This window comes from Zalophus californianus, chromosome 9 (assembly GCF_009762305.2).
Source record: "Zalophus californianus isolate mZalCal1 chromosome 9, mZalCal1.pri.v2, whole genome shotgun sequence".
NCBI lineage: Eukaryota > Metazoa > Chordata > Mammalia > Carnivora > Otariidae > Zalophus > Zalophus californianus.
The window spans coordinates 34,211,615-34,234,643 of record NC_045603.1 but is presented as its reverse complement, the minus strand read 5'-3'; the positions used below and the strand labels follow the sequence as shown (position 1 = coordinate 34,234,643).

Below are 23,029 nucleotides of genomic sequence, written 5' to 3'. Positions count from 1 at the left end.
GACACCTCCTTAATTAGACAAAATGAGACCCAAAAGATGGCTGTTCAAGAGGGTCTTAGTGTTACTTTATCTGCACTATCACTGTAGGTCCAGGATCCTGTTAAAAAGTTTTATAGGTCCAACAGCTTACTGTTATTTGTTTAACCAGAAATGACTGTACAATAGAAATAAACAAATTAGCTTTACCTAACTCTTAAGAAATCCAATTTACAATAAGAAAATCTGCCTTATCTAATTTTCCTTGTAAGATATACCTATTCAAAGACCAAAGCCTGCTATTAGCATACCTCATTCCTTCTGCTGGCTGGGTCCACTCTGGAGACCAAGGTACAGACAGAAATTTGTTTGGTACACAAAGAATTAGAACTGTTGGTTTTTGTCTAGGACTAGTTCCATCAAGTTATTGAAGGCTTATGTTTTGAAGGTTATGTTTCTGTATTTTAGGAGATATGATCTAAGGAAATAAGATCATTAATAGGATTAGAGCATTTTTTAAGCTGTTATGAACACCTATACAGTTTTAATTTTTAATACCCTTTATTATCACATTTCAAAAAGCATCTTTACTTCATACCTGGCATTTTATAGCTATAAATAAGTTTGACATTATAGTCATGTCTTAGAAAACTTGCCTGGATACTTTGAGAGAGATTTAGAATGCAATGTAGCTTCATTAGTAATGTAATAAATAATTTGATAGAATAGAGTATGGATAGTTAATCTCTCCATTATATTTTAATTATTATCAGCTTCAATTTCAGAGATTAACCTTTCCTTGCATTGGTGAGAGCTTCAGTCAAAGATTTTATGTTATATTTAATATTATACCTGTGTGATTACCTCTGATTACTTCATTACCTCTGTGATGAATAGCTATTATCTTAATTAGCATTCTGCTTTTGAACCACATCTTTTTTTTTAATATTTTATTTATTTATTTGACAGAGAGAGACACAGCGAGAGAGGGAACACAAGCAGGGGGAGTGGGAGAGGGAGAAGCAGGCTTCCCGCTGAGCAGGGAGCCCGATGTGGGGCTCGATCTCAGGACCCTGAGACCGTGACCTGAGCCGAAGGCAGACGCTTAACGACTGAGCCACCCAGGCGCCCCCTTTTGAACCACATCTTAAAATGAATCAAATATATATAATATATGCCACTTATTTAACCCTTTGTGGTAAATGTGGTAGTTTATGATAGGAGAAATAGCTTCAAATAGCTTCAAGCCTAAAAAACCCTTAAAAAGGTTCAAAATATATAGACCCAAAGTTTCACTTGATCTTAGTCAAGAGGCTGAGAAGTGATGGACCCAAGTTTTCTTAACTAGCTTAAACTCTTTAACATTGTAAAACATCTGATAATTATCTTAAAGAACAAAATTTATTTGTGTTCCCTCTTTCCATACTTAAATATCTGTAAGAAAAAAAGGTATTATTTCTCAGAGAGTAAAGGGAGGTGAGGGTGGGAAATTAATCATGTGTCCCCAGTAAATGAAAAACTGGTGTTTTTCTTCTCTTTTTTTGCTTTAAGGAGATGTATTTATACCTTCCTTGTGATTATCTTTTATTAAACACTATCAAGATCATAACTATACAGAGCAATGTGTTATGACTTTAGCTGACCTTTGGAATTTGTGCCTTAATGGACCACTTCCTTCATTTATGTATAAATTATACTTAAATATATGAAATGTAAATTATATATACATTATTTATATAAATATATAAAATTATATTTTACAACTGTGTTTATATAAATGGATATGTCCACCCTGACTATACCATCTAGGTAGAGGGAATAACTGACTGGGGTTTTCCTTCTTAAATTTTAGCATTTTAGTAATCTTATCTTGCCATCCTTCGTTTAGTTTTTAGGAACTGTAAGTTTGTTTTGTTTTGCTTTTTAATTAAAAAAACTTTTTTTAAAGGTTTCATTTATTTATTTGACACAGAGAGAGAGAGAGAGAGAGCACAAGTGGGGGGAGTAGCAGGTAACAGAAGAGGGAGAAGCAGGATCCCCGCTGAGCAGGGAGCCCGATGTGGGGCTTGATCCCAGGACCCTGGAATCACAACCCAAGCTGAAGGCAGACACTTAACTGACTGAGCCACCCCGGCGCCCCTAAAAAACTTTATTTTTTAGAGAAGGTCAAGTTAGCAAAATTAAGCAAAAAATATAGAGAATACCCACATACACCCTGTCCCCACACATGGACAACCTCCCCCACTATCAACATCCTGCACCAAATTGTTATACTTATTATAATTGATGAACCTACATCAACACATCATGATCACCTGAAGTCCATACTTTCCATTAGAGTTTACTCTTGGTGTCGTATATTCTATGGGTTTTGACAAATGTATAATGACATGTATCCACTGTGTAGTAGTATTATATAGAATAGTTTTACTGCCCTAAAAATGCTCTTTGCTTTGCCTGTTCATCCCACCCTCCACCTTAATCCCTGGCAACCACTGGTCTTTTTACTGTCTCCATGGTTTTGCTTCTTTCAAGAATTTCACATAGTTGGAATTGTACATGTGGCTCTATCAGATTGTCTTATTTCACTTAGTAATATGCGTTTAAGATTCCTCCATGTCTATTCATGGCTTCATAGTTCATTTCTTTTTAGTGCTAAATAATATTCCTTTGTATGGATGTAACACAGTTTATTTATCCTTTTACCTACTGAAGGACATCTTGTTTGTTTCTGGGTTTTGGCAATTGCAAATAAAGCAATAAATGTCTGTGTGGAGATTTGGGTGCAGACATAGTTTTTAATTAATTTGGGTAAATCCAAGGAGCACATTGCTGTATTATAGTAAAAATATGTTTACTTTTGTAAGAAACCACCAAACTGTCTTCCAAAGTAACTACACTGGTTCTGCATTTCCACCAGCTGTGAATGAGAGTTTCTGTTTCTTCACATCTTCACCAGCATTTGGTGGTGTCAGCATTTTGGATTGGATGTTCTAATAGGTAGATAATAGTATCTTATTATTTTATTTATTATCTTGTTATTTTAATTTACAATTCTCTAATGACAAATGATGTTGAACATCTTTCATATGCTTATTTGCCATCTGTATATCTTCTTTGGTGAGGTGTCAAAGTTTTTGGCCCATTTTTTAATTGGTATGTTTATTTTCTTATTGGGTTTTTAAAAAATTTTATTTATTTATTTGAGAGAGAGAGAGAGAATACACAGAGGGAGAGGGAGAAGCAGACACCTGGTGAGCAGAGAGCCCAATGTGGGGCTTGATCCCAGGTCCCTGAGATCATGACCTGAGCTAAAGGCAGATGCTTAACCAACTGAGCCACCCAGGCTCCCCTCTCATTGTTGAGTTTTAAAATTTCTTTTTATAGTTTTGGATAACAACCCTTTATCAGATATTTTTTCCCAGTATGTTGCTTGTCTTCACATTCTCTTGACATTGTCTTTCACGGAGCAGAAGTTTTTAAGTTTAGTGAAATCCAGCTTATCAATTATTTCTTTCATGAATTGTGTCTTAGGTATTATATCTAAAAAGTCATCATTATATCCAGTATCATCTAGATTTTCTCCTGTGTTATCTTCTGGGAGTTTTATAGTTTTGCATTTTACATTTAGGTCTGTGACCCATTTTGAGTTAGATTTTGTGAAGAGTACAAAGTCTAGATTCTTTTTTCTTTTTTGCATGTAGATATCTAATTGCCCCAGCATCATTTATCTGTGCTCCATTGTATTGCCTTTGCTTCTTTGTCAAAGATTAGTTGATTCTATTTATGGGGATCTACTTCTGGGCTCTCTTTTCTATTCCACTGATCTATTTGTCTATTCTTTTGTCAGTACCATACTGTCTTGATTACTGTGGCTTCATTGTAAGTCTTGAAGTCAAAAGTGTTAGTCTTCCAACTTTGTTCTTTTTTTCAATATAGAATTGGATGTTCTGGGTTGTTGTTTTTTTTTTTTTTTTGTCTCTTTTAATAAACTTTAGGATCAGTCTGTTGATATACACAAAATTACCTTACTGGTATTTTTAGTGGGATTGCATTGAGTCTGTAGGTGAAGTTGAGAAGAATTGATTTCTTGACAATATTGAACTTATAATCTCTGAAGATATCTTCATTGGACACCTTTCCATTTATTTACTTCTTTGATATCTTTCATCAGTTTCTACTTTTCCTCATAGGAAATGTTAGTTTTTAACTAAGAGGTTTTATTCATTTAAGAAGTCCATTTTACCCCTGTGATCATTAGTGGCCTTGGAAAAGAGGCACACAGTACCCCTGTGAAAGGTTTGGCAAGTACTTATAAATGGCTAGGTTTGGTGGACAGCTCTTGCTATCTGACTTGGTTTGTCACAGAATTAGGCTTTTAAATTGATACAGACTTTTGCTCATACCTCCAAGATTTTTATTATTATAATCTTTAGCAAGATTCAGGAAGAAATATAAGTTTATATTTTTCAGATCATGATAAACAGGGTGATCTCTTACTGGTCTTGTGTTAGCCCTATTCTGAAGTATGTTTTACCAAGAAAAACAATCAGAATTTTCCCTACTTCTGAAATAAACATCAAATTTCAGTAAGATTATATTATCTTTTTAAAAGAGTGTATCTGATATTATTCTTTATGTAGTGTAGCCTTTTATTTACTCCCAGCCCACGTTTCCAGCTGCTTAAATTTCCCATTTGTGTTATAGAGGAAAATGGTTAAATTTTTTGTCAAGTTTCTAAAACCTAACTCTGTACATGACATGATACCATAAAATTTTTTAGGAAATTTAACAGTATAATTTTCTGTACAAAGTCAATAGCATTTTCTGGGATATACTCTGTGCTTATATTGTTTAAGTAATAGGTATATGGTTATTTTAGATATAAACTCTCCTTTTCAAGGTTATTAAATTTTTTCCTGCTTTCAATAGGCATTCTCTACTTAAAGTGTTACCAGCTCTAAGAATCCTCAATGGCGAAATACTAAACTCTTATTCAGAAAGGCACACTGAAGAATACTATGAACCAGAATTAGGACGTTTTGTGGTACTTTGTCAGTCTCAGATTCAAGAATTCAACTCACTAATTGAAAGCTATATTACTGGAAAAGGGTAAGACTGTTCACTTCCCCTTGTCATAACTTAAAGAAATAATTCAATCTATGTATATAATTTAAAAATACTTTGATTAATACAATAATACTTTTTTTTGGATTAGGGCTGTGTGTTTTAGGGATATTCTCCCTTAAAAACATAATTTAAAAGTTAAAGTATTAGATAAAATAAGTGAAATCAGGAGGATAGCTTCAAGACAAGAATCAAACATCCATTCAGTCATTCAATTAATCAGTCAAAAATTTGACAATTATTGTAGGCAAGACACACAAATAAGCTAAGTATTACACGTTATCCTTAATTCACAGATTAACATAAGAGAATATTAGATAAACAGTTACAATGGAGCAAGGCAAGTTTTATAATAAGTATAGCATTTATTATATATTAAGATATATTATACATGTATCATATTTATATATTAAATATTAGGAGAGCACAGTAGAGAAAAGCAGTCAACACATGCACATATTCAGAGGAACAGAAGCTAAGAGGAGAGACCTAATCAGATATAAAAGAAAGAGAACTTCTTATTCCCCATCCCAAGTTAAGAGTGTGTTACATGAATGAATTATAATTGATCTTTCTATAACTTTTTTATGGATAGTATTTTCTAATTTGTATTGCTCCAGAAAACACAAATGAAAAAGGAAAACAATCTCATATTTCATTTATGGTGACTCTTCATTATAACTGAATTATGACTATAATATGTGCTTCCAAATACCTAAGCTTAATCATTAAATTATAATCCTTAATATTGCTCTTTGCATATTCATACATGCTCATCTATATAAGATTCGTTTTCTATTTAAATGTTTTTTAATGTAGTCTATTCAGTTTAAAAACAAATCTTACAGCTTTAAAAATAATTCCAGTTTTATAGATAATTGTTTGCTTTTAACAATACTAAGATTATTTACAAATCTTTGTGGAAAACTAAACTTATATCTCTTTGTATGTGTGTGATAATGTAGAATTTTTTTTTGTGTAAAGGTGACCCTGATATCCCTCATGTTGAAACGTAGATTTCTCAATAACTTTGTATAATCTCTTGTCATTGCAGCGTGTTTCATTTTGGCGTTGATCATGGAAAATAGACTATCTTTTATATTAATAATAAATGGCGGTGAATTCAACACCAGTTATACACACTTATTATTCCAATATCGAATTGAGCCTTTTCTGCATTATTAACCACCAAAATGAATGAAATACAAAATATCAAAAACACATGGGAGGAGCCTATGCTAATGTCTAATATTACTTTTGTGAACACAAGACTGTTTATCTCTACAGTTTAGGAAATATAACTTTCATTTTGTATGGTATGGTTAAAAGTTTTATATTTATTTATATCCTGCATGTTTCAGAAAAAAAAAATAAGGCAACTTGTGGCTATATATTAAATACAGTCAGAAAATATACATTTGAAGTAAGTAAATTCTTAAAAATAAAACAAAAAATGAAAGATAAATAAAATGTAGCCAAGAAAAAGGCTCATACAGGTGCAAAGTCCTTTACATTTGCTATTGAAATCCCCAAATCTGGCAAACAGAAAGTCTGATTAATTACATAAGCCATAACCTTAATAAGATAGAAATTCAGCAGTTGTTCAAAAGGACCACAACCAATTATGCCTTCAAGTATTTGAATTCTCTTTGCGATGGATTATTTTTCCAGAGAAAAATGGGAATAAAAACTTTCCCATAATATAAGTTCTTTGTTTAAAAGTCCAATACAAATATTTTGCATGGCAAGAGTCAATGTAGAAAGTACTTTTAACTTTGTTTCATAAATAACTTCTCCAAATTTAGGCGGCCATGATTTCTCATGTTTATGGTAGTAAAAGCATGGATTTTTCTCATTCAGTTGTACCAAAAATACCTAGAATAAAAATCGCTCTAAAACTTCCAGACATTTTGTCTGGATTGACAGATCTAAATTAGCTAAACAAATATTTTCAAATTTTGTTAGAAATGAGATAAATTTTTATATAAACAACCAGAAATAAGGTTTTAATGAATGTTGTAGTGAAGCTTAATTTTCATGTCAACCACACAAGGGAAATTTCCAAAACCTATACAAATTTTAATATTTGCTGATATAATTCTTATTAAATGTCTTCATTGTTTGTTTAGAAATTTTGTCACCTTGGATGCTGCAGAAAATCTCTGCCATTATTTTAAGAAATTAATGATACTTAGTAATGAATACCGATATTCACATGAACGTGGGAATGTAAGTATCACCCAGAGTGAAGAATCTGAAGCCCAGCAAAATCATTTGGCCCCTACAAATAGTGATAGCATACTGCAAAATAGAGTTCTCCACTCTTGTGCATACAAATATAAACTGGACTCACCAGATACCTCTGAGAAATGGATGAACTCTGGCTGTAGTCATTCCACATTAACCAACTCCTTATGTGAAGATATGGAAGGAGGAAATCAGGAAGAAATAGTAGACCAGAAGGGAGAAGATAGCAAATCAAACAGTGTCCCCATCAAAAGAATCCCATTCATGGAAACAGTAATGACAAGCTCTCTGCTGTGGAATTGCCAAAATACTGAACATCGTAAGAAAATGTAAGATTTATAGAACATTTTTCTTTTACAGTTGGATATCTTTTATTTTTTATGGATAGTCTTAGGTAATGTTACCAAATGATAATTTGGTAAAGGATTTAAATCACTATTGTATTTCATAGTAATTCCCTTAATTATGTTTTTATGATGTGTGTACAAATTATTATAGTACAGATTAATTTTATTGAATTTTGGCAGACTCTGATTTAATTGACTAGTATTTTATTAAAAAATGAGTACGTGTAAAATTATGTTTCCTGCCTTCTTTTTTTTTTAAAGATTTTATTTATTTATTTGAGAGAGAGAGCGAGAGAGAGCATGAGTGGGGGTGGGGAGAAGGGAGAGAGAGAAGCAGACTCCCCCCTGAGCAGGGATCCTGACATGGGCTCGATCCCAGGACCCCGGGATTATGACCTGAGCTGAAGACAGACACTTAACTGACTGAGCCACCTAGGCGCCCCATTGACTTCAAATCTTTAAACAATTAAAATGAATTTTTAAGAAGAAATAAAACACTTTGCTATTCTAAAAATAATATGAAGAAAATGCTGAATAATCAGGTAATTTCACTTTTTTAAAACATACTTTTCATGTGCCATTTATTTGCTTATTGATTCATTCAATAAGCATCTATGCAAGGATTTGAATGTATATGCTATAATTTTCTTTGGTATAACAACCGATAAAGTATGGCAATATTCTTCAAGATTAATCACATAAAACCCTTCCAACTATCAAATACTTTTATTTTTTTTCTTTCAACTTTTATTTAAATTCCAGTTAGTTAACATACAGTGTAATATTAGTTTCAGGTGTATAATATAGTGATTCAACACTTCCATACATTACCTGGTTCTCATCACAACAGTACCCTCCTATATCCCCATCACCCATTTAACCCATCCCCCTGCCCACCTCCCCTCTAGCAACCCTCAGTTTGTTCTCTATAGTTAAGAGTCTGTTTTATGGTTTGCTAACTATGAAATACTTTTAAAAAGCTAATGGCTGGCACCTGGGTAGCTCAGTCAGTTGAGCATCTGACTCCTGACTTTGGCTCAGGTCCTGATCTCGATCTCGGGGTCCTGGGAGCTAGGGCTGGCTCCCTGATTAGTGGTGAGTCTACTGGAAGATTCTCCCTTTATCACTCTCCCTCTGACCCTCTCCCTGCTCGCATTCCCTCTTTCTCTTTCTAAAATAAAATAAATAAATCTTTAAAAAAAAGTAAAAAGCTAATGGCTTTAATTTTTTATTGAACCAGCAAAGATTACTTTTTACTTAGGCTTGTCAACTTTTATTTTCTTTTTTTACTTTTGGCCTCAGTGTCAAGCCAACAAAATTAAAAATAGTTAAATTCAGCTTCTCCTGTAATAACAGGTGCTGAATTAAGGCAGAATGCAGAGTGTCACAGTAGCTAATCTTGTTTTACCTAGTCTATTCTTTTAGAATTTGTCAGTATGAATGGTGATTTCTTTTCTGAAAGTTATGTTAAAAAGTTTGATATGCTGAAACTTATATGTCTTCCCTAATGCAAAAATTTTTTTAAAATTGAAAGTGTCTTTAACACTTCCTAATTTATAAGTCATTAATTTATTTAATCAATTGCTTTTGCTCTGTAAGGGAGGAAAAATAGCTTTTACTTCTATCCTTCTAAGTTCTCAGCTGGAATCCCTGTAACAAAAGGTAGATTAATAAGAGAAAAGCATAGAAATGTACTATATGCTGGCTAATTGAACATAATAATAAAAAATAAAATAAAACAGAAAAAGAAATGTATTTAGTATAAGTTTTACATGACATGGGAGTCTTCATAAAGAAATTAAGACCTGTAGAAATAGTTAAACCTGAGCACTTTTATATTAGGTTTGATGAAAAGTAGAAGGTCGTGGAAAATACGGTTTGGGCAAAGAGTATGAACTAAGCACAGTAAACTAGGGTAAATTTAGCAAGTCCTGTTTATTCAGATTCGTCTGTCATCCCTTCATCTTCAGATAAGAATGCTTCTTTTCTCTAAGTTACTGGCCCATTTCTCTCCTTCAGATTTGAAGGTTTTCCATCCCATTTTTACTTATGTGCCTATAGTTAAGCCAGAAAGTTCTTATTTTTAAATAATACCTTACGTATTTCATGTTTACAAAAATAGTTTATGAGGACCTCTCACCCTCAACTGTGTTTTTATGGATACTAAACATGTTTTCTTTTCTCTTCTTAATAGTATGGCAGCTAAGGTAATCCAGGCATACTGGCGTGGTTACATCGTGCGCAGACATATTCATTTCCCCTCAAGCCTACATACTACTGCAATAGGACCCCTGATATCCCAGCCAAATTACTGCATCAAGAATAAAACTATTTTAAAGAAAGAAAAAAGAGAAAACACTGTGAATATCCAAGAACAGAGGGAGAAGGCTGCTATTCTTATTCAGGTTAGTTTTAATTTTTTGGTGAAATAGTCCTGAGAGATGTATTTCTCATCTTTCACTGGGTTATTCTGTATAACAGATAGCTGCCAAATCTTAGTGATTTAAACTACTGGGCTTATTTCTTACTCAGGTGATATGTAGGCTGTAGATTGGCTGTGCCTGTGCTTAGTATCTAGGCTGAAGGTGTAGTCTATAATTTAGAAATACTATTCTCATGATCAATCATGAGATCACACAATCATATTTAAAGCTTCTGCCCAGATATGTCATTTGCCACATCTGCTAACATTGGTTAGCTATAACAACTCTTAGTTGGCCTAATTTAAAGCTCTTTTTAGAAATGTGTTTAAAAATCTACTAAAATAATTGTTAAAGGCCTTCAAATACACGTTCAAATTAAAAAATTAAAATTTTTTTAAATTTTAATTCAAATTAAAAATTCAGAAAGCAAGTAGTGAATAGACTTAATTCACCCTCACCAAGATCAGATTTTGAAATGAAGTTCCAACATCACATTCATCCTTTTATTTATTTATTTGTCAAATACTTTTTAGAACCTACTATTTGTCAAGCACTATTCTGGGCTCAGGAACCATAACTCTAAACAAACCATACAAGTTCTCTGCCCTCACAGAATTTACATACTGATGGAAGAGGCAGAACTAAATAAATACATAAATATAATATAAACTAAATAAGTACATAAAATAAGGTCTGTGGAAATTCATGGTACTGTGCCTGATAGTAACCAAAAATTTAGTGTTTCCCTTTATTCATTCATTCAATAAATATTTCTTGATACAAAAATATTCCTAGCTTATATTCTATTGGAATGAGCAGTTAGTAAATAAGTATGTTAGACAGTGATAAGTCTTAAAAGGAAAAATAAAGTGGGAAAAGGGTAGAAGTATCAAGGGAAAGTTTTCCATTTCAGATATGATGGAGATGGAAGACCAGAAAAGGAGACATTACAGTGAGAGATTAAGCCATTGGATGTTGGGGAAGAACATTCCAGACTGTGGAATATCTGATTTAGGAGCAAACTGCAGTGTTTAAAGAGCAGCAAGAAGCCAGTATGACTGGACAGTGATAGAGGGGAGAAGGGTGACGCTTACAAATCATAAGTCATGGTAAAGACTTTGGCTTTTACTCTGAATGACATGGGAAGATATTGCAGGAATCTGAGCAGTGGACTCACATGATCAAGTTTACTTTATGTTGTGATTATACTGTAGGAAGGCAGGAGTAGAAGCAGAAAAATCAGTTAGGAGCTATTACAGTAATTCAGACAAGGGATAATGGTAGCAAGGATCAGAGTGTTGCAGTAGAAGTGGTAAGAAAATCACATTCCAGAATATATGTTGGTTTATTTTGAGGCATACATCCTTTGAAGGTAGAACTGATGATACTAGTTCATGGGGATGTGCTGTATGAGAGAGAGTGAGGAGTCATGGATGCCTCCAAGGCATTGACATATGCAACTAGAAGAATAGCCTTAAAATTAAGTTGCTGGCTTTCACTATTAAAACCATAGTTTTCTGGGGCGCCTGGGTGGCTCAGTCGTTAAGCGTCTGCCTTCAGCTCAGGCTGTGATCCCAGGGTCCTGGGATCAAGCCCCACATTGGGCTCCCTGCTTGGCTGGAAGCCTGCTTCTCCCTCTCCCACTCCCCCTGCTTGTGTTCCCTCTCTCACTGTGTCTCCCTCTGGCAAATAAATAAAATCTTAAAAAAAATAGATAAAACCATAGTTTTAAAAATTATCTTTGTTGTGGTTCTAATGAATATTAGAATTAGATTGAGTATTTCAGTTGACTTAATTTGTCTGAACTGTACTCCTAAAGGCAACGCATAGGCAAAGGTGTTACTGATGCCTGAATGGTGGTGGGAGTCTGGGTAGGACAATGGATTCAAGCAAACTCTGAAGAAAAGAAGGAACCTCAGTTACTATCTCAAAACATTATTCTGCCACATGAAGAATGAATATATCATGCAGACCAAACTCCCTACTGTTATCAGTTGTTATACTTTTTTCAGCGCTGATGGTATATGAATATTAAACTTTTGCTTCATTCTGTTCAATAGAGAAGTTCACTACTTTGTGAAACAGTCTAGTTCAGTGATTAATATCTCTGCTGAATGTTCTTTTGTTGAGCTTCTGTGTATCTGTAACGAAAGTAAGCATAATCCAGCCTTTCTCTGCGACTTAGAATGAGTCCCTTTTGTTGTACAATATGGTACTTAAAATTATTGAAGTCATCTCAGTTTCATTTCCTTGTCTCCTGAGTACAATCATCTAGTTTCTTAAACCATTCATATTAAAATATGAATTCTAGACTGCCTGAACATCCTGGAGAGCAGAGCATGATATAATCGAAAGAGCCTTTAGAAGGAGCAAAATGGAAATTTTATCGTGGATGTCATAGAGACTGTTCTCTGCTCGCCAAACCTCACATTCTCCTCTTCTTCCAAGCATACCACCTGACTAGATATCCCACCTTCCCTTGCACTTTAACATGGCCCCTCTTCTGAGTCCCACTCAATACAATATGAATGAAAGATACATGCACCACTTGCACATCTGGCTCATTAAATGTGCCAGAGACATTCCTTCATACTCTTTATCCTTTCTGGTTGGTTGAAATGAAGACAGTTTCTGAGGCATCATTGGAAGCTGTCTGTTCGGGTTATAGAGTCGGTGAAGTCTGGATACCTGAATCACTTTATGTTGAAGTGCTGCCCCCTTGTCTTTGTCAGCCTCTCAGTGTTTGTTAGGTGATTAAGAAATAAGCTATTGTTTTTTGAGATATTATACATTTTTGGATATTTTTGTTATTGTACTTAGCTTGCCCCAACTAATATAAAGGATATAGGATACACCTTGAGACATAGATAGGGTTCATTGTAAATATGTAAGAGAATAGAATTCTCTTATATTTAAAATATAGTGGAATGTACATAATATAAACTAAATAAGTACATAAAATAAGGTCTGTGGAAATTCATGGTACTGTGCCTGAATTGAAAGATAGTAACCAAAAATTTAGTGTTTCCCTTTATTCATTCATTCAATAAATATTTCTTGATATAAAATTATATATAAAGGATAGTAGAAATAAAAGAACCTAGAATTTCATATTACTGGAATAATAAGTTATAAGAAACTGGACTACCATAACAACTGGAAAATATAGGACAAACATGGCTGGAAATGTGTGAAGGATTTCAACAGGGAGCAAATATATTGGTTTGTTCTGGATGTGGGAGTTGATAGTAGTTGGAGGAAAAAAAGATGCCAGATTGCCTGGCCAGGGAATTAATTTGAATGTGTGAGAAAGATGAATTAATTGTAGATGGATTACTGGGGAAAAGTTGAAACCTTGACAGAAACAAATAAGCTAGAAGAAGTATCTGAACATATTATATATTACCATTATTTCTCATAAACTGAATAGAGATGGCTGAAACTTGAATTCTTGACCCTATTGCAGATTCAGGAGGGAAATATCTATATGTGTCACACCAGAAAGACACCACATTTTATATTGCATTCTAGAGATTTGTAGAAGTCCGATCCCTGATGAGTGGAGCTGGATCCATTGTGAACCACAGCAAGCCAATCCTTGTTGAAGGCCTGGATTAAAGAGTTCCCTTTAGACCCTCTTTTCCCTAGGTCTGCACTCACCTTGATATCTTCTATAATCAACTCTTCATAACCAACCCACCTCTCCCTACTCATCACCAGATTATTTGAAATAAATCCCATATATCATTTCTTTTATAGATATTTCAGTATGAATTTCTATAAGACCTATTGTTTTAAGTGTAACACATGACTCACCTAAAAATTGAAAATTATTCTTCAATATCACCAAATATCAATATTCAGATTTCTCTGTTTTATAAATGTTTGTTTACAGATTTTTCTTGATCAAAATATAAATAAGGTCATTACTTTGCCTTCAGTTTAAATGTTAGGTCTTGGGGCACCTGGGTGGCTCAGTCATTAAGTGTCTGCCTTCGGCTCAGGTCATGATCCCAGGGTTCTGGGATTGAGCCCCGGATCCCTGCTCGGCAGAGAGCCTGCTTCTCCTTCTCCCTCTGCCTGCCACTCTTCTTCTTCTCCCTCTGCCTGCCTCTCTTCCTATCTCTGTTAAATAAATAAATAAAAATCTTAAAAAAAATAAAAAATAAATAAATGTGAAGTCTTGTAAATATATAGTAACCCCTCTCTTTTTCCCTCACAATTTATTTATTAAGGAAACTAGGTCTTCTGTCCTACAGTTTTCTACTTTCTGAATTTTGCCAGATGCATCCCCATGGTATCACTTACATATTTCTTGCTCCCTTGTTTTCTGTAAGCTGGCAGTAGGTTCTAAAATTTCATATGATTTGGGTTTAGTTTTTTATCAAGAATACTTCATAAGTGGTGGTATATATTACAGTGAGGAGGTACATAATGTCTAGTCGCCTCTCTTTTCAGAATACTAGTGACCACTGATAATCATTGCCTACATCAATTCGTGTATTAACAGTTGTAAAATATTGATACTCTACATATAATTTCTTCATTTATTATCAAAAATATGTCAGTAAAGAGAAACTTAGTTCAACTACTTAGTTACCTTGAGGTACAGTTCATTCTGGAAAGGTAGGTGAAATGCTTGATGCCATTTTACCAATTTTAAGATTAATGAGCTTTCCTAGCATCCTTCAGAGGTCACCATAATGTGTTCTATCATAATGTACACATTAATTTTTAAAATATATGATGTATTTAATTCCATTGCAGTTTCATTCTTATTGATGCTCAAATTGTCACTTGTTTGGCCAAGTTAGCTTCAAGTTAAGCTTTAGTGACACAATTCATTGGTTTTTAAAATTTCCCTTGCTTTTTAATGTGCCATGATGTTTCAGGTTCATTTTGTATACATTTTGCCCCAGGCCTAAACTCAGGTCATTGCTCTGAAGATCTTTGATTCCTTTAGTGGGAATATTTAGAGACCAGTCTGGGTTTTAGGAATGCATTAGGATTTTAGAAGTGTTGTTGCTATTGGTATGGTCATTGTTTTTAAAATTTTTTCACTGTAGTGACGAGTTTACAAATACATATTTTTAAGAAAAAATCTACCCTTGGGTTCATACTGATATTTTAAAATTAAATTTAGGACTATAGGATTTTTACTTATTTGATTTTATATTTACATCTCTTTTCTTCTATGGAAAGTTCTGGTTCCAATGAATGACATTAAGATAATTGTTCTTTTTTTTTTCTCCTTTTCACTTCCCCTTCTGTGTGTATGTGTGTGTCTCTGTGTGTCTGTGCCTGTGTTTACATGCACATACATAGTGAAAATAAACAAGGACTATACAAATGAGAAAATAAAACAAACAAACTAAGCTATTTATTCAGAGAGTGCTATAGCGAGGGAGTCAGCCATTATCACTTGCCTTTGGCATAAGCTCAAAGGCAGGGAGGAGAGTAGGAAATCTTTAGAGTGGTAAAAGAGAGAGAGGAAGGGAGAGAGGTCTCCAGATATAGTCTAATTGGAGGTTTTTGGTATTAGTTGGGAAGCATATTTGCCTATCTCTGGTTGGTCCTGAGTTAGAAGTAGGGACAAAAATAAGGAGGCTGACAGTCATTGATTGACCAAGTCTTGACCATTCTTGGCTAATTGTTGCCGAGGTTGTGGTTTAGCTTTCTAGGTTGGTTGCTGCAGAGGTTGTGAGTGACTTCTGTTGTTATATATGATCTGGCTACTGTCTTATATATTCCACTTTTCAATATATATTTTTCTGTAATAACAATACCAATATTATTACTAACGATATGAATATGAAAACATATTGAAGGTATCTTTTGTAATGAAATTTGTCTTTTGAGTATATTTCACTAGGAAGATAGTCAAATAAATCTATTTTAAAGTCACTTCAGATAAATTCTGTGTGTGTATGCTTATGGCATGAAACATATTTTTCTACTTCAAGAATTCCTTTTATTTCATATTTGTTTATTTTATGATTATCTTAAGCATGTGCACAGTTCCAAAGTCAAATCTAAGAAAGGTATATTCAGAGAAGTCTGGCTTCTATAGCTGAATCTTCCATTTTCTGCCTCTATCCTTAATAATTTTTAAAATTAATTTTACAAGTTACACTTTTACTTTTTAAATATTAGCAAACATATACATATATATTTAAATATATATTTATATAATTTATGTTTATTATATTATATACAGTCTTTCATAGATAAATGGTAGCATGTAATACACACTTATTTCTATCTTGTTTTTTTTTTTGCACTTAATGTATCCTGGAGCTCACTCCCTAGTACTTATTCTTTAAAAGCTATGTGTTCTTGGAGTTATAGTTAGAAAAGGTTTCTCTACTCCAACATTATTGAGAAATCTGAATGGGTTTAATTCTATTATTATGTGCTTAGTTTATTTAAAAATGAAATTAGTTAATAGTTATGGGCCAGGATAGTACCTCTCCAATATGGCCATTTGTATATGTTGAAATTTGCCTAAATGTGCGTTAGTTTATTTTATACATAATTATTTGAAAATCAGAAAAATTGGTTTTCCCTTGTATCTATTTCTTCTTAGTTTAGAATGGGTCCTGGTGGAATTACCAGATAATTGATTGGTTGACCTACATGTGCAGCTGAGGGAGTTTTAGAGATTCTTTTCTGCTTACTACGAGGAAAGTCTCCTGAGATTCAGAACTTTAGACACATGCAGTTGTTTAATTTATCTTACAGTTTTAAGTGTCACATAAAGTTCAAAAAACAAATTATTGAGCCATTAAACTAAGGTCTTAGATGTTTTATCTTCCTAATGGGATAACACAGAGAATCTGGTTTGTAGTTTGATCTATAACCTTGTATAACATGCTTTAAATTTTTGTTTAGGCAGTTTGGAAGGGCTTTCTTTTGAGAAAGAAACTGACAACAGCTTTAGAGGCTATTAAGAATGAAGAATCTGAAGAAGAATATGAAGAAATAAACTTAGAGGATTTTACATTTGATGAAGTAAGTGCCAACTACAAAATATAAATATTGGTTTTAAAATTTTTTTTACCATACTACTTTGGAACTAAATCAGTTTCTAAGATTTTTATCCTCTTAACACTATGTTACAGATTTTTTTTTAAACAACACTTGAAAAAGTATGCTTCTAATTTCTTAATATCTTTTTTATGTACTCTACAGCATGTACAGTATGTAAACATGGTCATAGAATATTTATAAGAGTTTCTGTGTGCTCTTTGACCAGATTTACACAATGTTTTGTTGATCAGTTATCCTTCATTAAATATAACTCTGAGCTTATTTATGCCCTGCTTAACAACATTTTGTAGTTCTTTGTTACCTAGGAAAATGCAAACATCCTCTTTAAATTGTTATTTAAGTATTCCATAGTAAGGTAGTGCACTATCCAGACATCTATGCCACTTCTTTCCTGTGGCTTCCATATGCTCCAACCAAATTTGAGCACCATTTTATTGTATAAAGCACTTGCCTTTCACATTCTGGTTTTACTCCCTGTGCTTCCTCTTCTCTAGACCATTACATCCACATAAACACCACTCAGATGAAGATATAGAACTTATGAACACCCCCAGATTTCCTCATGCCTCTCTAGTATTCACACCTCCATCATCATAGATTAGTTTTCCCTATTTTTGAACTTCCTATAAGTGGAATCATATAGTATGTACTCTTCTTTCATGTAATAATATGTCTGTGAGATTTATCTATGTTGTTGAGTATAGTTTAAATATACCACTCTTTTGCAAATACCACTTTTTATCTATTATTTGAATATACCACTTTTTAAAAGTCTATACTACTATTGGAAGATATTTGTTGTCGAGTTATTTCTGGTATTGCCTATTATGACCAAATGCTATGAACATTCTTGTGCATGTCTTTTGATGTGCATGGATCATGACCTGAGCTGAAGGCAGTTGCTTAACCAACTGAGCCACCCAGGCGCCCATGTTGAATACCTTGTAGTATGCTTACTGACCATTTAGTCACTTTGTGACATGATCAAGTGTTTGCATATTTTTCCAATGGGTTGTACATCTTTTTTTCTTATTGATTTGTAGAACTTCTTTAATATTCTGAAAACTACTTGGTTTTCCCTTGCAAATATCCTGTCTAATCTCTGGGGCTTACCTTTTCAATGTTTTTATGGTTAATTTTAATGAACAGAACGTTTCTAATTTCAAATTAAAAACAAAAATTTTAACTGTTGTGGCATATAAGAAATCTTTGCTTACTCTTAGATCATTAGGATATTCTAGAAACCTTATTAACTTTCAGCATTTAAGTCTGGATGCATCAAGAATTAATTTTTGTGTATAGTGTGAGGAAGGGGTCATGTTCCTTTGGGTCAAGTGAATATATATCAACTTTGAAGAACTGCTATTTGTAGACTATTACCTTTTTAAATCCATGAACATAGACTGTCCTACCACTTATGTAAGCCATTTAAAATTTCTGTCCACAATGCTCTGTAGTTCTCTTCATAGTGGTCTTGTACATTTTTGGTTAGATTTATTTCTAGATATTTTATGTTTTCTGATATTGTATTTATGTTTGTATGTTGACTTTATATTCAGCCACTTTGTTGAAATCACTTATTAATTTTAGTAGTTTATCTCTCAGGTCTTTTGTATTCTGTATATACAATCATGTCATCTGAGAATAATTACAATTTTATTTCTTTTTTTTTCCAGTTCTTACGCCTTTTATTTATTTTTCTTGCCTTCCTATTTCCAGTAAAGTGTTGAGGAGTGGTGATATTAGCAGACATCATTTCCTAGCTTCTGGTCTCTGAGAGAAAGCTTTCAATATTCCACCACTAAATGAGGTGTTTAACGTAGGTTTCTTGTAGAAACTCTATATTTGATTAAGGAAGTTACCTTCCTTAACATATTTTTACCATTCTAAGAGATGATTAATATGATGATGATGATGATTTTATATATGAGTTGGAGTTTATCAAATACTTTTTATGCATATAACATTGATTTTCAAACATTAAATCTCGTATTCAAATAAACCAACTTCGCTATAATGTATTATCTTTTTTACATATCTCTGAATTTGATTTATTAATATTTTGGGATTAGCATTTATATTCAAGAAGAAGTTGGGTCTGTAAATTTTCTTTTTTATAAAACTCCTAATCTAGATTTTGGTGTCAAGGTTATGTTGGCCTTATACATTTGATTGGGAAGTGTTTCCCTTGTTTCTGTTTTCTGGAAGAGTTTGATGTAAGATTGATTTTATTTGTTTCCTAGAAGTGTGTCTCAGCATATAATCTATTTGGAGAAATGTTCCATGTGCAGTTGAAAGGAATGTTAAATATATTGTTACTAAAATCTCAGTTACTTCAGGTTTATTAATTGTTGTTTTAAATTAGTGATTTTGGGGGGAGGAATTCTATCAGTTATTGACAGAAAAAATACTAGAGTCTCTTAGCTTTTAGTTCTGTCAAATTTTGCCTCATAAGTACTTTGAAGCTACATTCTTAGGGCATACATATTTAGTATAATTAAAACATTGTATCGTTGACCCTTTCATCATAATAAAATTCCCTTCTTTAATAAAAAGAGTTTCCCTCTTTACCTAAATGCCTTAGTGGCTACTTCCTCCAGTATTCTCATACCTACAGCTTTCTTTTGGCTAATAATTTTATAGTAGTATATATTTTTCTAAACATTGCCATTCAGCATTTCTCTGTTTTATATTTAAAGTGTGACTCTAATAAGAGTATATAATTGGGTTTTGCTTATTTTTGTATTCTACTCTGACATTTTTCATTAACATATTCAGACAATTTTAATTTATTTTAATAAGAGTATAATTAGGTTTATAAATACCATCTTTGTATTTGTTTTTTGTTTGGCCTATGTGTTCTATATTCCCTTTTAGTTTTTTATTGCCTTTTCTTGCATGAATCAAGTTTTTTGTTTGTTTGTTTTTCCTTTTTTCACCCTTCATTACCTTGTTAGTTTGTGATTGTTTTTCCATGTACTTCATTTCTCCCTACATTAACATGCTTCCATCTGGATTCATTTTCCTTTCCCTGACAGATTTTCTTTAGTAATTATTTAACTTCAGGTGAATCTTTTTTATTGCTTGAACATTTCTCTTACTTTAAGTTTTGAAGGATATCTTCTCTAGGTATAGAATTCTAGGTAAAGTTTTGGTGTTTAAAGATGCTATTTCGTTAGCTTCTGACTTTCAGGGACTCTGTTGAAAAGTCACTAATAAGTCTTATTTTTTCTTCTCTAAAAATATTATCATCCCACCCCCATTCCCCAGCCTACTTTTAAGGTTCATTTTCTGTGTTTGTTTTTCAGCAAAGGTGTGATTTTATTTGTATTTACTCTGCTATAGTAAGGAGGCCATATGGCTTCTTGAATCTGTGGTTTATGTCTTTCATCAGTTTTGGAAATTTCTTAGCCAGTTATTTCAAACATTTAATCTTTTTTATTATTTCTCTTCTTTGAGGTAAAGTGGTTCTAAAAATGTATGTTAGAATTTCTCACCATTTCACATGTATCTCTTAGACTCTCTTTTGAATTGTTCTCTTTTTTTTTTTTTTGCTTCTATGTTTTAATATGGATTTTTCCTACTGACCTAGCTTGTAGTTTACTAATCATCTCTCTTGAGTTACCTAATCATGTTTAGCCTATATTTTGAATTCTTAATTTTAGTGATTCTATTTTTTAGTTCTAGAATTTTTACTTGATTATTTATTGTAAATCCCAGTTATGTTGAAATTTTCTATCACTTCCTATATCTTCTTGAACATACCAAGTTATGATATTTTCAAAGCTTTCTCAGTTAATTGCAACACCTGGATCACTTGTAGGTTTATTTCTATTGACTGTATATCTCTTGCATTTTGAGTCAGTTAATTCTCTTTTTTAGCATTTAATGTTTGATTAAGTATCAGACATATTTGGAAAAAAGTGTAAAGACCCTGTAAGATGTTTTCTTTCTCTAAAGAGGATTGAATTTTAATCCTGCAGACAGGTAGCATATGGGCAGAGATTCTTTTGAGGCTTATTTTCAAGCTTTATTAGGGCTGCTGTATTTCTTTCTTTATTAGGGCTTACAGGTTGAGCTAATATGGTTTCTCAACTAAAAGTGGCATGTTTACCAGATTACCCTCACCTTGTTTGTCCCTCAGTTCTAATCCCTTTCTCCAAAGCATCAAGTGACTGATGAAGTTTCTTCTTAGCTTGATAGCACTCCAGATGTTCCTATTGTCCTTTGATTCTAGGTATCTCTCCTACACATATTCTACATGGAACTGGAAAACACCTGGAAGAAAATTTAATACATGATTTTGAGTTCACATTTTAAAACGTCAGAGGATAGAGGTACTCAAACTAAATCCTGATCCATTGGTCATCCAACAGGTGTCACATTACAAGAGTTTATCACACTAACACTTCTCTACCTGCAACTCTGCCCCTGTTGGGATAAGCCCCTCTGGCACTTGTGGGGTAGAAAAGTAAAACATGTAATACATCAATTTCTACTCTACAATTCAGATATAGAAGCAACAACAATACACTGAATTAGCCTAAAAAATCCTACTCACAAGACAACTTTACCTCTTTCTTCCACTGTGAACCATGTCCAAACCCAATCAGTTGAATTAGTGTGGCTCATACCATGGGAGTCCTGGGTAGCATAGTGCCTTCCAACACAGGGGAAAACACTATCTCTATCTTCCCAGGGCGTTAGCTATATAAAGATCCTTGAAAAGGTAGTCTGGAAAGAAAGCTGTCACAAGACATGCAGAAATGGAGACCCATGGAGAATTGTCTCCTGGCATTAAGCACCTATTATATATTACTCATAATGAACCTCAGAAAACAGTGATGAATAAGACATTTTCTTGGGCTTTGAGTTCACAGTGCAAGGTGAATAACCTTTTTAAAATAATTATTTTAGCAGAAGTTTTAATAAATTTAGGTCTCAATCTCCTTTAGGGGAGATTTTTGCCACCTTGCCATAAAATATCTGTAATAACAAATAAATATCCAAATAATAAATATGTTAAGTCTAATGTGGCATAGTGATCTACAGGTGCACTTTTATTTTGCACCTTTTAAATTATAAAGTAATTTTAGTTGATACTTTTATTGACTTCATTTAACAAGGTTTATTTTTCTGTTATTTAATACTGTGTAGAAGCCAATATATAAAAAACCAATAAAGATATCTTTCAATTTAAACATTACAAGTCCTCTTATGATTCCCTAAACCTAGAGAAGATGAGAAAGTTAATATAACATAAATATAGAAAACCACAACAGTCAAATTTGGATTTGTTTTTTGTCTCAGACCAAAATAAAATTCAATAAGTTTTCAGGAATAATTTTTGAGAAGGAGACAAATATATCAAGCTGGGCAACTTTCAGTTCTGGAGTTCATGTTTGATCCCTGTCTCAAATTAACTTTACAGAATATTACATATTACAGTACATTATGGGAAAATAAACAAATGCAATCTAAATTATAGGCAAAGAAAAAGACTAAAGTGACATTTTGTTTGATGAAAAGAGGTATGATGGCATATAACAGCAATCTCCAACAATATGATCCACCATGCTTTTGCATTGAGCGTGGAGGCTCAAATTTATTTATTTTTTTAAAAAGATTTTATTATTTACTTGAGAGAGAGAGCACAAGCCAGGGGAGGGGGGCAGAGGGAGAGGAAGGGTTAATGTCTAGACTCCCCGCTGAGCACAGAGCCCCACGTGGGGCTCCACCCCAGGGCTCTGAGATCTTGACCTAAGCTGAAGTCAGGTGCTTAACCGTCTGAGCTACCCAGGCACCCCAGAGGAGAGGGTTTAGAAAGTGAGATTTGAGATTCATAATTGGCCAAGTTTT

The 23,029-nt window shown here is 33.2% G+C and overlaps 1 protein-coding gene across 8 annotated transcripts in view; it reads left to right on the top strand.

Annotated features, from left to right (window-relative positions):
* LRRIQ1 (leucine rich repeats and IQ motif containing 1) overlaps positions 1 to 23,029 on the top strand; it is a 215,536-nt gene that overhangs the window by 80,026 nt on the left and 112,481 nt on the right. For all 8 annotated transcript variants that reach the window (XR_003520105.2, XM_027595280.2, XM_027595281.2 and 5 more), the window contains 4 exons: positions 4,909 to 5,088; positions 7,233 to 7,679; positions 9,892 to 10,102; positions 17,012 to 17,131. Coding sequence is in view for 7 of the 8 variants with exons in the window: in XM_027595280.2 (XP_027451081.2) it covers positions 4,909 to 5,088; positions 7,233 to 7,679; positions 9,892 to 10,102; positions 17,012 to 17,131 (958 nt within the window). In the remaining variant the exon portion in view is untranslated. The remainder of the gene's footprint in view (positions 1 to 4,908; positions 5,089 to 7,232; positions 7,680 to 9,891; positions 10,103 to 17,011; positions 17,132 to 23,029) is intronic.